We start from the raw sequence: 12,994 nt of genomic DNA, 5'->3' as shown, positions 1-12,994 counted from the left end.
AACTTAAAAGAGAAAAAAAAATCCAGAAATTGTATTCTCTGGAGATCAGAACCCTTCTAACAATCTTGTTTAGTGTGTGCGCAAGTCAGCACTCACCGGGAAGACTGAATTTCTCCACATTGCCTGTTTGTTGCTCCTTCCTCCGATTCTCTAGCTGGCATCATAAATTTTCCTTTTCAGCTCCCCAAATTCTAGCTGTTCCCTTTGGGAAATTTTGAAAAGCAATCTTTATAGCTACTTATTTTATTTAGTTTAAGTCCCATCTTAGAGTTGTTAATGTGATAATGTGCTATTTTTTAAAATACATTTCTCTTCTCTGGTCAGGGAAGATTGAACTTTCTTCAGCATACAATGGGTTTAATTGGTTAATTTTATAATTTAGAATCCTTGTTGGTCTAGATTCCAAAAGGAGGAGGTCCTTTAAGCTCACTGCAACTACATTTACTTTTGAAGGAGCCCTTTATTTTGCAGTGAATAAAGTGTCTCTTATTAAACAGAATATAAAAGAATGTTTGGCAGGACTTGACTCCCAATGGGTGAAACATCACAGGAAATTGAGAAATTGTTTCTTTTTGGCCTTGTGGGAAAATTTTGCTGGTGAAATTTAGTGTTAAGGTTTTAAGACTACTGCTTAAATCCATCACGAAAAAGCTGCCAGACAAAGGACAGCTTCTGGGGGAGGGGAAGGGAGGCAAATGTACCAATGTGACCTTGCTAATCTGGTCCGTTAAATTTTCCAAGTACTCTGAAGTACAGTCAAGAAGATCGTATTCTGTCTTACATAATAATTGTGTTACTGTTAAAGAGAACTTAGAATTTTTTTTTTAACAATTTAGGCATAAGTTTATCTCAGTTGGATGCCCTTTCATTATTTTCCTGCAAAATAAGCTGTCTTATGTATCCAAACAAGAAATGTGTCCTAGGTACAGCATCTAGCTTCTGCTCTCCCATAAAACTGTAAGTTCTTGAACTTGGGCAAGTCCACTTTGGGCATTAGACATGTGTATTATTGTCCAAACACCTGTCCTCACATAGACGTCTTCATCTGGGATTTGTGACTCACACCAGTGCTGTCAGTTTCAACTCCTAACCCTGTTTCCCTTCTAAGCTCCTTGGAGACACTGTGGGCAACATCACCATACATCTCATTGTCCAACCCCCTGACCTTTGTTGTTTACTTCCCATACTCTCCTCATTTTGCAGTCAATCACCATGTCTGGTGGATCCCCCTAAACATGCCTGACAGCCATCTCCTTCTCTTCCTGGTCCTCCCCTCCCCAGCACCTGATTCAGGCCACAGTTTTCTCATGCCTTGCTTTCTCTAAGAAGCCTCCTTAACCAGTCTCTTGCCCTCTCCTAATCCTGTTCATACTCTGCAGCCCAAATGATTTTTTCTAAAACTAATCTTGATCTTGTTACTGCCTAGCCTGAATTTTCTTTTTTGGGGGGGTGGGGGGTGGAGAGGAGTTACCTATAAAATATAAACTCTTGGCCTGGCCCTTATTTAGTTTCTCAGTTCCCTCTACTTTCCACCACATCCGCCCCTTGACAAAGGCAAGACTGCCCATGCTAGCCAAGACTGGATTACCACACGAAGAACCCCCCCCCCCCCGGCTTTTCCCCATTCTTAGCTAATTCTAGCCTTTTATCCAGAAGCCAGAGAACTCTTCCTTGACTCCCAGCACCAACCCCTTAGAACTGGACAGATACTTCTCCTTTGAGTCCCATACACCCTGAAAATACTTCAGGGTAGTTGATCTTTGATTGTAAACTCTTAGAAAGCAGGCCACGCAGCTCATTTCCCTTTGAACTCTCTGCTACAACTATGGAATAAATAAATGAGGATATATGACTACTCACAGTGCTTTTTAATATATAACATTAAATCCTGATTGTAATGTAAACTTTGGCTAATTTTGGCTCTTTTTGGAAGAGCAACTCTTAGAGAATAAAAAAATAATCCCTAGCTTTGGCATCAGAAAGCTGAGTCACTGTGAGCTGTGACCTTTGCTAAGTCTATTGGCCTCTCTGAGTCTCAATTCTTTGTCAATGAACAGAGGATACCATATTACAGGGTTTGGCTGAGGACCAAGGGAGAAGTGACTGCAGTGGGGGGAGGCACTTGGTGAATTATAATGACTGTACAAGTGTCATGAATCTTATTCTGATTCTTCCCATAATCTGCAGTCCTCCTTGCTGTAGCCATGCCCAAACCAGCTCAGGTAAATGAGGTGCGAGTGGTTTCCTGCGGCACAGGTCGCAGGTGGGTATTTTACAGGTCTCTGCTCAGTTAGATGGAGACATACCAATGGAAGGATGGATGTAGGAAATGATTCACCCTTATCTTTCCCATCGGAGATACACTCCTACCCTCTCATACACTGTTGGTGACAGTAAACCGGATATAGTGGGAAAGCAATTTGATTACACGTGTTGAGAGCCTTAACAATATTCATCCTTTTGATCCAATGATTCTATTTCTGAGATTTACTCAAGGGAATGATTTTTGAAAAGGAGGATGGTAACACTTACGATGTGTAAAGATGTTTCTTGCAGTTGTATTTGTTGTAGTTAATGACTGAAAATAATCTGACCTGTGTACATCAGTGAGGGGTGGCTATGTCCTTCAGTGGGTTTTCTGTAAGATAGAAACATTGTTTTGAAAAAATGTCCAGGTGGAAAAAGCAGTCTGAAGGATTCAATATACAGTTTATTCAAAACTACATAAATCAAACAAATATAGAAAACAAAAAGTGATCAGTAGGAAAATGCACTCTGTTTTGGAAGGGATTAGACACAGTTAAGAAATCCACAGGCACAGCCCTGCCTTGCTAGACCCAGGACCCTGTGAATGAGATTCACTGTCTTCTGTGCAAAGGAATCTTTATTTGGCATTGGATAGAGGCCAGACCTTCATCCTGTCTCCCGCCTGTCTTCTGAAACCAGGCAGAAAGCGTTCATAGGAATATCAATCAGAAGTAAAAATCAGCTTAGGGTTTGGAGAGCAGAAGGTCTAGAATACCAGGGAAGAAAAGGCTAAATATGCTTGAAAAAATAGTAATCCTGACAATAGTTTCGTAAGACATTTTTGAGGGTGCAAAGGGCTTTCTATACATTCTTTTATTTAAACTGGCTCTTCTACACAGCTTTTTATACTAATTTCTGTAAAAATCACTACAGATCTAAAAAAAGCTCAGAAACACAGTTCCTTACTTGGGTTCCATTACTTTTCGGCCTTGTATCCAGGGATTTCCCCGCTGTGCAGAATTCACTCTGGGCCCAGTGGAAAGTATCTGGAAGAAAATAGTTGGACCCAGGAAACAATAGACATTTCATCGTGGCTTTATTCACTGGAGGGCCTCAGAACATTTGGCAGGCCTTTCCTTACACGTGCCAGTGGAGCCTTGTTGTAAGAGGCACAGCTCTGCCGCGAGCTGCACCCCCCTCCCCGTCACACAGCAAGTCTAGTTGTGGAATCCATGTAGGACTGACTCCTTTTTTTCCCTCTTGAATCCCCATCCAGCCCAAGTGTCAGTTGTCCCACAGGATTTCAGGTCCTCTTATACTGCTTCTCTCAGCTCCAGAAAAGATCTGCTTTCTCTTCTTATTTTGCTACATGGCTGAGGTTGAGAACCTTAGTGCATTTGTCAGATGCATTGTGTATTTTCTCTCCGCAACTTTTCTGTTAGACTCCATGCTTTGGGGAAAGAGAGAAACCGAGGAAGGAAGAAAACTGCTTAGAGCTTTTAACCCTGGGTTTTGGTCACTTTTCTTGAAGACGGGCTGCTGTGCCTTATCTGACTTGAACTTTCAGGTTCTTAGGATGAGAGAGAAATCTTTACACAAAAATCCAAAGGTTGGATGTTTTGAGAGGAAGTGTCAGTCCTCAATGGAGCTTTTCGAGGGAGTTGGAGTTATTTTACTAAGGACAGTGCTGAATTCCTCTGGTTTCTGCTTCTCTTTCGAAGTTTATTTTATGTTTTGTTGTGGTTTTCAGATTTCTCATGGTTTGGATTTGGGAAAGTAAAATCAAGACAAGGTGTTGGTAAGTAGTTACTCCTTCTTTGGATAAGTAATGAGCTTGTGTTAATTCAGATGAAACTGCTTAGCCCTCTTCCTACTTGTTGTCCCATGAATCATTTTTCGTGTTCCTGGTTTCTGATTTGCTGAAGAAAGAGGCCTAGAATTCTTCCAGGAAAGGCATTAACGTCGCTAATTGAGTTAAGTTATGGTTCTGTATTTTTGAAGTTGACTTGTTTTTACCCTATGAGGACGTGTCAACTGTCCACTAGTTCTAGGTTACTGATGCATTTTTAAGAAGGTTAAGGAAATAAAATACAACTGTATTACAAGTCAATGCACACAAATTTGGCTGAATGTTCTAGTCTGGAAAAACTTGGTTCTTAGCTTTCTCTCACTGGCCACGATGCAAACATTTCCGAATTGGTAAATCAGCTGTTTGTTTATGACTGTTTCTCTTTCAAAACAAGACTAACATCCAGACACTGTGATTCGTGCTTGACTGCATTCTATTCCTTGCGGTTGTGTTGACAATTGAAAAGCACAGCTTGTAGTTACCAAGTGAGTACAGATAAAGTATCTCATCTTTAGGATTGCAATCAGGTGTAATCTCCGAGGACCTCTAATTTGTTCAGTATTTTCTGTGGGTATAGGGACAATGAACAGGAATTGTTCAGAAGGCATGAAAAGACAGACTTTCTTCCATTTTACATGTGCATTTCCAAGATCTAGTCATTGTGGGCATCTGTTGGTTAGTATCTACTTTGGTTGCAAAGTTGGCCATAGGTAAAATTTCAAAGCAAGAGATCTGTATCAGTGTTATGGAGCCTTTCAGTGCTGAGCCACCCACCCTGTGTGTGTTCATCCATCCATATAAGGAACCCTGTTTCATTTTGCTTTTGGAGCTTGACATCAATCAGTTTGACCCTTAACTAGCCACATGAATTCCAAGGAAAAAGCTTTTAACCAGCAAAGGAAAAATGGAGATGTGGTAAATTTGGAACTTTAAGCTCAGCCACCTCAGGATTTGTCAGCAACTCAGTAGGGCAGATTTCAGATACAGCTGATCATAGTCATTCTGAGATACCAGGGAGTATTCTGCTGGGCAATCTTGAAGGTGCCCTGTTTTATGGCTTCTGCTGTGTGTGTGTGTATCACAGAGGCAGGAGGAGTTGGGTGATAAACTTTCCCACAACAGTGCTGTGGGATGGGGTCTTCCCTCCACTAAATAGCAAATCACTGCAACCACTAAAACATCGTTCAGGTCACTTTGCCCTGCAGAGAGGTGCTGGTGCTTGGGAAGCTTCAATCACAGGATTTCACCCTTCGAGGTCACAGCAGAAAGAATCCTTCAGCATTGTTCTTTCAGCTACAGTTCATCAGAGATGCTGCTGCTTTAAAATGTTGGTTTTGTTATTCTGCAGGTATAGTGTGGCCAAAAGGTCAGGAGACGACTGCCATTGATGAACAGATAATTCATTATTGACAGTCCCCAAGAGAAGAGGGCACGCCATGTCTGGGGGGCACAATAGGGGGAAAGCACCTGGGTCAATCAGGAGGCAGAGGGAATGAGGGGGAAATGTGGACTGAAGCCTTTATTGTGGTTTCCTTGGGAAGGGCTGGGTGAGGCAGGGTTAGCAGGTTTAGGACTGGATGGCTTGAGGAACTTCAGCCGGCGTGGGGTGCAGGAGCTGTCCCTGGTTGTCTGATACCTGGCTCTGGGGGGATCAGGAGCTTCAATAATGTGCCTGGGGAATGACAGTTTGATAAGGAGTGTAGTTGGAGTGTTGATTATGGATCAGTTAGTTTATATATTCAGGGGCGAATTCTTCACTATCTGTAGGAACTGGGTAACCCTCGACGGGACAGTCCCTGAGTGTCACCAAGGCCCAAGAGGTTAAAGCATGAGAACACAGAAAATAAATGACATGCTTAACACAGCTGCTCGAGAACAATTATCTCTCCTGTCACCTTGAAGGCATTGTTGGTCCTGAGAGGTGAAATTCCTTACCCAATGACCTCTATTGATTCTTATCACAGGAAAATAAGGTCTGTAAAGTCAGAGACGCAGGGCACATTACCCAGCAGTTCTGATAAAAGAAAAATGCCTCTTTGAACTTGAGACATATTAAAAAATAAGCTAAAAGTGTTTCTAGGCCTAACTCATATTTGTCAGCTCAGTAATTAGAACTCTCTACCCCAAACTCAGCAAATTGCACATACCCAGCAATTTAAAACTTCTTATTCGTTTTATAAGACATTTTCTCAAGTCCTCATATGAAATTCTTACAACACTGTGATGTGCCCCTGACTCTTCTGTGTCTTTTCATCATGCCTCCTCAAGCACGTGCACAGACGCAAAATGACACATCGTGTGACAGGCTGCTGTCAAATTATGTAGACATTCATTGTCCCCGCTGAGAGCTTTTCTCCCCCTGCCCAACTTTGCTGAGCTCCATTAGATCAAAATGTTCCTAGAAAAATGGGCTGAATCCCTGCAACCTTGCCAGCCACATCAATCTTCCAGGATCTGGAGCATCAATAATGAAGAAAACAGCACTGGAATTAATATTCCAACTGATAAATGGTTGAGGTTTGTATGTTGGTCAGATTTGTCAACAGCAACCTTCTGGCAAAGTGTAAAGGCTTTTGAAAAATTACCTCTCGTCCTTTATATCACTCCTATGCTTAAAAATTCACCCCCTGCCCCAACCCCTAAAAGAGAGCTCACTTTCTTTAGATCTGTTACCTCAGAGTCTGGGGTTTTAATGTGAGAGGCCAGGGGAAGGAAAGGGTGTCTTTTCATGGAGGCAGAGAAGCAAAGAGCAAGCCTCTCAATTGAACTCTTTAAGTTAGAGCCCTGCTGTGTCTGTGGCAGATGATTCAGAGCCCAGATTCCTGGAAGAATCTCAATGTTGTCTTCTAGGTATCAACCTTCTCTGAAATGACAAAATGCTATGGGAATGTTGATAGTCTTATTCTAACTTGGGCTGGAAGAATCAGAGATGAAAGCAACTGGGATCAGGATCAGAATGTTTGTAATTATTGCAGGGGCTCCAGGAGCAAGTATCGCTGGCCTCCTGACAGCATGTGGGGTGTTTGAGCATGACAATTCCTGTATTTCTGAGTGTAAATGTGTAGCCTGGAATCTGTTGAGAAATGTGTGGCCTTGACTGCTTAGCAAGTTCAGGCAGTAGCCTACCTGGGTAACCCCAACAGAGGGGCAGCTGCACCAAGAACAGAATAAGGGAGCCAGCAGGGGGAGGTTTTATTGACAAGAGGCAGAACCCTTAGCACAACACATTTCTATTTTCCATCTCTGGGTTTAAGCTCTGGGTGATCCAGGCCTGCCAGGAAGCAAATCATAAAACAGAGATGGTTAAGGATATTAGAAAGAACTTGTCTTTATTCTTGGCAGAATTTCCTCTCTTTGCTAATGCCAGTGATCTCGGCACAAGACGAGCACAACTGGGGAGATTGCCTTTGCTTTGAGTGTTCTGTGACTTCTAAATTGGCTGTGTGAGGACTTGTTTGCAGAATTAAGCCAGGGTGTATCATTAAAGGCCTCTTAAATGCACATCCCCTTGAGAGAATGCTTTAAAACATTACCTATAATAGCAGTTGGCTGCCTCCTTCATAGTTTGTTTAAGATTCAGCTAGCTGGAGAATGTCCAGTTGTTATCACTACATGCTGCGATCATCCACATATGAGGGGAAAACAGATCTTGAACTGGGAGATGGATTACTATGATATTTCAGAGGGGAGTTACAAGTGTATGACACAAAAGCTTTTGTTGTTAGAATCGGGGTGCATCTCATTGAAATAGTTAAGTCTGAGGGAAGAGATCAAGAATGGATGGAGGTGCTGAAACATGTGTCCTGGGGCCTGGATGAACACACGTTCTCTTGCTCAGGAAATAGTGATTCAGACTTTCCTTTCCCCGGTACACATTTACCTTGGCTGTCTACTCGATTCTGCCTTGTCACGGCCTTCCCTTTGTCTTTCCTCATTATCCTTTCCTTCCTAACTCCCTCTTGGCTGATGCTCATGGTCCTGGCCAGCTAGTGGTTGCTCTCTGTGGGACCCCGTACCCATGCAGTACACTGCATAAACACGTCGTTAATATATATCTAGGGAGCTTTGTCCACTTTTCATGTATGAGTGATCACCATGAGCCACCAAGATCTTAATTGTTTTGAAGCTTTCATACAGACCTTTTTCTTTGTGAACCTACTTTTGGTTGCAACAGTATGAGTTTAGTGGTGAATGGATAAATGGTCTAGACAAAAGACACTAGGCCATATTTATGGGCATATGCATTCTTGAGAAAGGACTAGAAAGTTAACCTCTTATATGAAAAATTCTATGGCTATTGCTTTAGGATAATGACATCCATGGAATGAGTCTGTAAATAAATAATATTATGGCTAAAGGCAAAGCAGGTAAATTACCATGGGATTGAGCCATTAGCTTATAGGCAAAAGTGGTGCAGCTATGGACAGAACATAGAGAGGAACAGAGTAAGTCACAGTCCGATGTAATTCTAGTCTACCAGTTGTAAGTTCATTTAGTAACACCATAGCGATTCATACTCATGAAGCACACTTAGGTTCACAACGCGTTCTCATATCAGAAGCCTCATAAAATAACAAGTAGATAGCATTTTAGAAATGTAAGTGGATGCAGAGGTGAAAAGAAAGTAAGTGTCTTATCCAAAGAATAGAGAAAGAAACTCAGATCTTCAAGCTTCTAGTACATCAGGATCTTAGATTGATGCTGGGAGTTTCAATGAGCAAGTGTTCTAAAGATGTTCAGAGAACAGAGAGGAAGACTGCATATTGAATTACAGAAGAAGGAAATACAGAAATTGGAACACTCACACATTGCTGGTGGGAATATAAAATGATGCTGCCACTTTGGGAAACAGTTTGGCAGTTCTTCAAAAAGTTAAACAGAGAGCTACCATATGACCGAGCTAGTCCACCCCCTAAAATAAAAAAATGTATGTCTACACAAAATCTTGTACGCGAATCCTCATAGCAACATTATTCATTATAGCCCAAAAGTTGAAACAACCCAAATGTTCATCAGTTGATGAACGGCTCAACAAAATGTGATATATCTGTAAAATGAAATATTATTTGGCAATAAAAAGGAATAAAATAGTGGCACATGCTACAACATGAATGAACCTAAAATATACTAAGTGAAAAAAGTCAGTCCCAAAAGATCATGCATTATGATTTCACTTATATGATATTTTCAGAATAGATAAATCCATAGAGATAGAAAGTAAATTCATGGATGCTTAGGGCTGGGAGTGGGAAGAATGGAGAATGACAGCTATTTGAAATGATGAAAATGTCCTAAAATAAGATTATATTGATGGTTGCATGACTCTGTGAATATACTAAAACTCTGTGAATTGTACATTTTAAATGGGTGAATGTTATGTATGTGAGTTACAAAGACATTAAAACGTTACAGAGCAGTGTGTATTTTTCCCAACTCCAGGCCCAGCTTCAGTTATCAGCAATGATGACGACTCTGCCAGCCCACTTCACCACATCTCCAATGGGAGTAATACCCCATCATCTTCAGAAGGCGGCCCTGATGCCGTCATAATTGGAATGACCAAGATCCCTGTCATTGAAAATCCCCAGTACTTTGGCATCACCAACAGTCAGCTCAAGCCAGATACATGTAAGTACAGCTGTTTATACTTATTGGCCCATTTGCTGCATAGCTGTATCTATAAGCATGCTTATCAGAGTCCTTGACAAGGTTGACTCAAGGGAGGAGGGCAGTGAAATGTCAGGATTCTTGGGGCTTTGGGACCATGGAATAGATTCTTTAGTTTGTTGCTTATGGAATTCTCAGGGTGTGTCTTCTGCTGGGCTTGGAACTGTGGGCAGTTACTGGCTTCTCTTGTGATCCATTTTCCAAAAACCATTTGTCAACATGAAGTTGGAATCAAGACCTGCTTATCTTGAAAAAGATAGAGAAAGAAACCAGAAATATCATTAGAATGCGCATATATCAGTTACTGAAAGACAAGCAATTGGTGGGATTTAAATTTGGTTTATTGAAAATCATTAAAATGTACACTGTAGGTAGTCAGGAAGTGCTATGTTGTGCACAGGTGGTATCAATTCTGGTAGTTCTGTGTTCTTTGTTTAGTGGTAGTTCTCAGCATGAAACTTGTTTTGATGCCATGATAGCAAAGAACATGTTACGTATGCTGATATATTTTTCAGAACCAAATTAACCTATTAGCCTCTATCAAAAGCTGGAAATTTTTTTCAGAGACTCTTATTCTATTTTTTTTTTTTTGGAGCCATTGCTCCGATATAAAAAATGGAGCACAACCTTAAGGACAACAAAAAATAAAATCACAATGGACAAATAGGCTTTATGCCATTGGAACTCCAGGACTTCCCTCACATATGAATAAGGAGCTATGAAGGTAGAACATTAGGTAGCCAATATCCCGGGGTTCTCTGGCACTGAGTAATGGGTACCTTATGTTTATTTGCATATTTTCACCCCATCTTAAATGCTGTTGTCCTGCACTGCCTCAGAAGTAAGGTAGAACTGTTACAAGGTTAGCATTTGGGGACTTACTTTTTACTGAGACTCTTCATGGGATAAGGAGGCTTAGTAATGACTATCGGATTGGTTCACATAGGAGGAAACACATGTTATTTCCTCCTATTTATTCAAGTTTACCTCAAGATATTATCATAGTGGATTTGAGTTTAGTTGTTAGGAAGAACAGAATTATTAGTTTGTAGTATGTGAGACTGGACCCCACTATAGATTTCAGTTGAATATGTAATATGACAAGATAAATAAAAGAGCAGATATGAAGACTATTGAGCTTCTCAAAATAAAATGTATTAATTGAAATCAAGGTATTTTTCATTCTAACCTTGTCATTAAGATGTGAACAGGATATGTGGAGGCATTTCTTAAAAATGTGTATTCTTCGTAGAGATAAGCATCCTCCAAAGGTCTTTGAAATACCCTGCATGCAGAGCAGTCAAATATTGAGTAAGGCAAAGCAGGCCTTATTCAATATTACTCAGTCTTACTCAATATTATTAATAGCTTACTCAGCTATTATGATGGGAGAATCTGCATCATTTTGATCATTCTCCCTAGGAACAGAGTACTTTCACTGTCCTGTCACCACCAGTATCGGGCTGTATAATGTACTTCAGTAAGCCTGAGGCTGTATTATAATTGAGGTTGACTAAAATCAACCTGTCCTCAAGAATTTGCTCTCCTTTGTCGAGGGAAGAAACGTAAAGCTGAATAATCAAGTAGAAAGCATCAGCTCAACAAGTCCAATATGATAAAATAAGTAAATGAGCAAGAAAGCAAGTAAACAAACAAATGAATGAGATCCTGTAGAAGAAAGTGGACTATGTGGATGCTAAGTCTGTGGTTCTATCTAGAAGTGCTTTCTTCCCTTAGGAGTCTCACAAGAAACTTTCCACAGGTCATTTCCTTAACCTAGAATACATGGAGATTTTTATAAAGGTTTCAAATTAGACATTTTTATTGTTTTGGGGGAGTCTTGGTTTTGTGGCCTAGTCACTCTATACCACCTGCACTTAGAAGGAATTGCAAGAGTGTTGGGGAGACCTGCAGCCTCCCTCAGCTTCTGTCCTCTACCAGAGGGATCCAGACCGTTGGTTCTCCATTTGATGGTTTCTTCCTTGGGCAGTTGGCCAGCACCCTTCACCCAGCCATCCTTACTCAGCTCAGTATTTTCAGTCACTCAGTATCCTATAGTAGGCGAGATTTTTTTCTTCTAGGCTTCAAGTCATATACTCTTTCATGATTTGAAGAACATTTACAATCATATATCTTCCATGAATGATTTTTTAAAAAAATGAGAACGAAGAAGCAATTTACTTCTCTCCTTACCTTTAACCTTTCTTAAATGTTATTCTTTACCCCCTAATTTTTCCCTTTATTTTCAATGAATCTGTTGCCTTTGGTTGAGAGTATGACCACTCTCATGTGTGCGTTTCTGTAGTCTTGTTTATGTCAGACTGTAAGCTCCTGGAGAGCAGACACTATACCTGCTGAATTAGTCCTTCATAGCATGAGACATAGGTACTTTTGATGTTGGCCAGATGTTGACCAGATGTGGATATATATTACTGAAACATTAATTACTAACAGACTTGTAACATGTAAAGATGGCCATAGCCTTTTTCATTGGCTTTATTCCTATTAAACTTGCCTACCTAATAGTTTATTTGTTAGACATATTTTCAATAATATATTAGCCAATTTAAACAGATTTAGATAACAATTTTAGTAAGAATAATTTTTTCACAAAAAATCCAATCTTTGAACATCCTAACTGTAGTTGTTAAGAAATTAAAATATTTTAAAATGCATAAACCTTACATACAGAGAGATCCGTTGCTATAGGCCCATACAGCTTTGGGAGATTATCTTTTAATTAAGTGATTCCCATTGAATATTTTTACAACTAACCTCTAAAGAACCTTTAGAGAAGGGATCTTCAAGAAGTTGGATAGGTTACATCTGGAAAACAAATTTAAGACCATCTCAGAAAAGGTTTACAACTTTTCCCCCATGCTTAAAGCAGAATGTCACATGAACAGTACACCACCTACCTACACCTATCAGAGGCCTGGGCCACAAGCCAGCATATTCGCCTCGCTTTCCTAAATCTTCCTGGCTACCCACAGATGTGGTCTTTTAAATAGCTGTGCGATCTCACTAAGAAAGAGTTGTCTCAGTTTTATTTTACTGAATTGTAAGAATCTAATGTAGCAAAGTTCAATTCATTAAATATTTATGGACTACCCATAATACTTCTACAGAGCTAGGAACTGCAGATTTGGTGATAAGGACAGCAGGAGTGTTCCTTGCCTTCAGGGGGTATTGTCGGAGAGGCCAATGGTTAAAGATATCATCCTATAATTA

The 12,994-nt window shown here is 40.4% G+C and overlaps 1 protein-coding gene across 3 annotated transcripts in view; it reads left to right on the top strand.

Moving 5' to 3' along the window:
- NTRK2 (neurotrophic receptor tyrosine kinase 2) overlaps positions 1-12,994 on the top strand; it is a 319,382-nt gene that overhangs the window by 170,581 nt on the left and 135,807 nt on the right. For all 3 annotated transcript variants that reach the window (XM_053923455.2, XM_053923458.2, XM_053923456.2), the window contains exon 14: positions 9,536-9,724. In XM_053923455.2, coding sequence (XP_053779430.1) covers positions 9,536-9,724 — 189 coding nt within the window. The remainder of the gene's footprint in view (positions 1-9,535; positions 9,725-12,994) is intronic.

Source organism: Desmodus rotundus, chromosome 1 (assembly GCF_022682495.2).
Source record: "Desmodus rotundus isolate HL8 chromosome 1, HLdesRot8A.1, whole genome shotgun sequence".
NCBI classification, from domain to species: Eukaryota; Metazoa; Chordata; class Mammalia; order Chiroptera; family Phyllostomidae; genus Desmodus; species Desmodus rotundus.
Note: the sequence above shows the minus strand (reverse complement) of the source record. Positions and strands in the feature narration are given on the sequence as shown.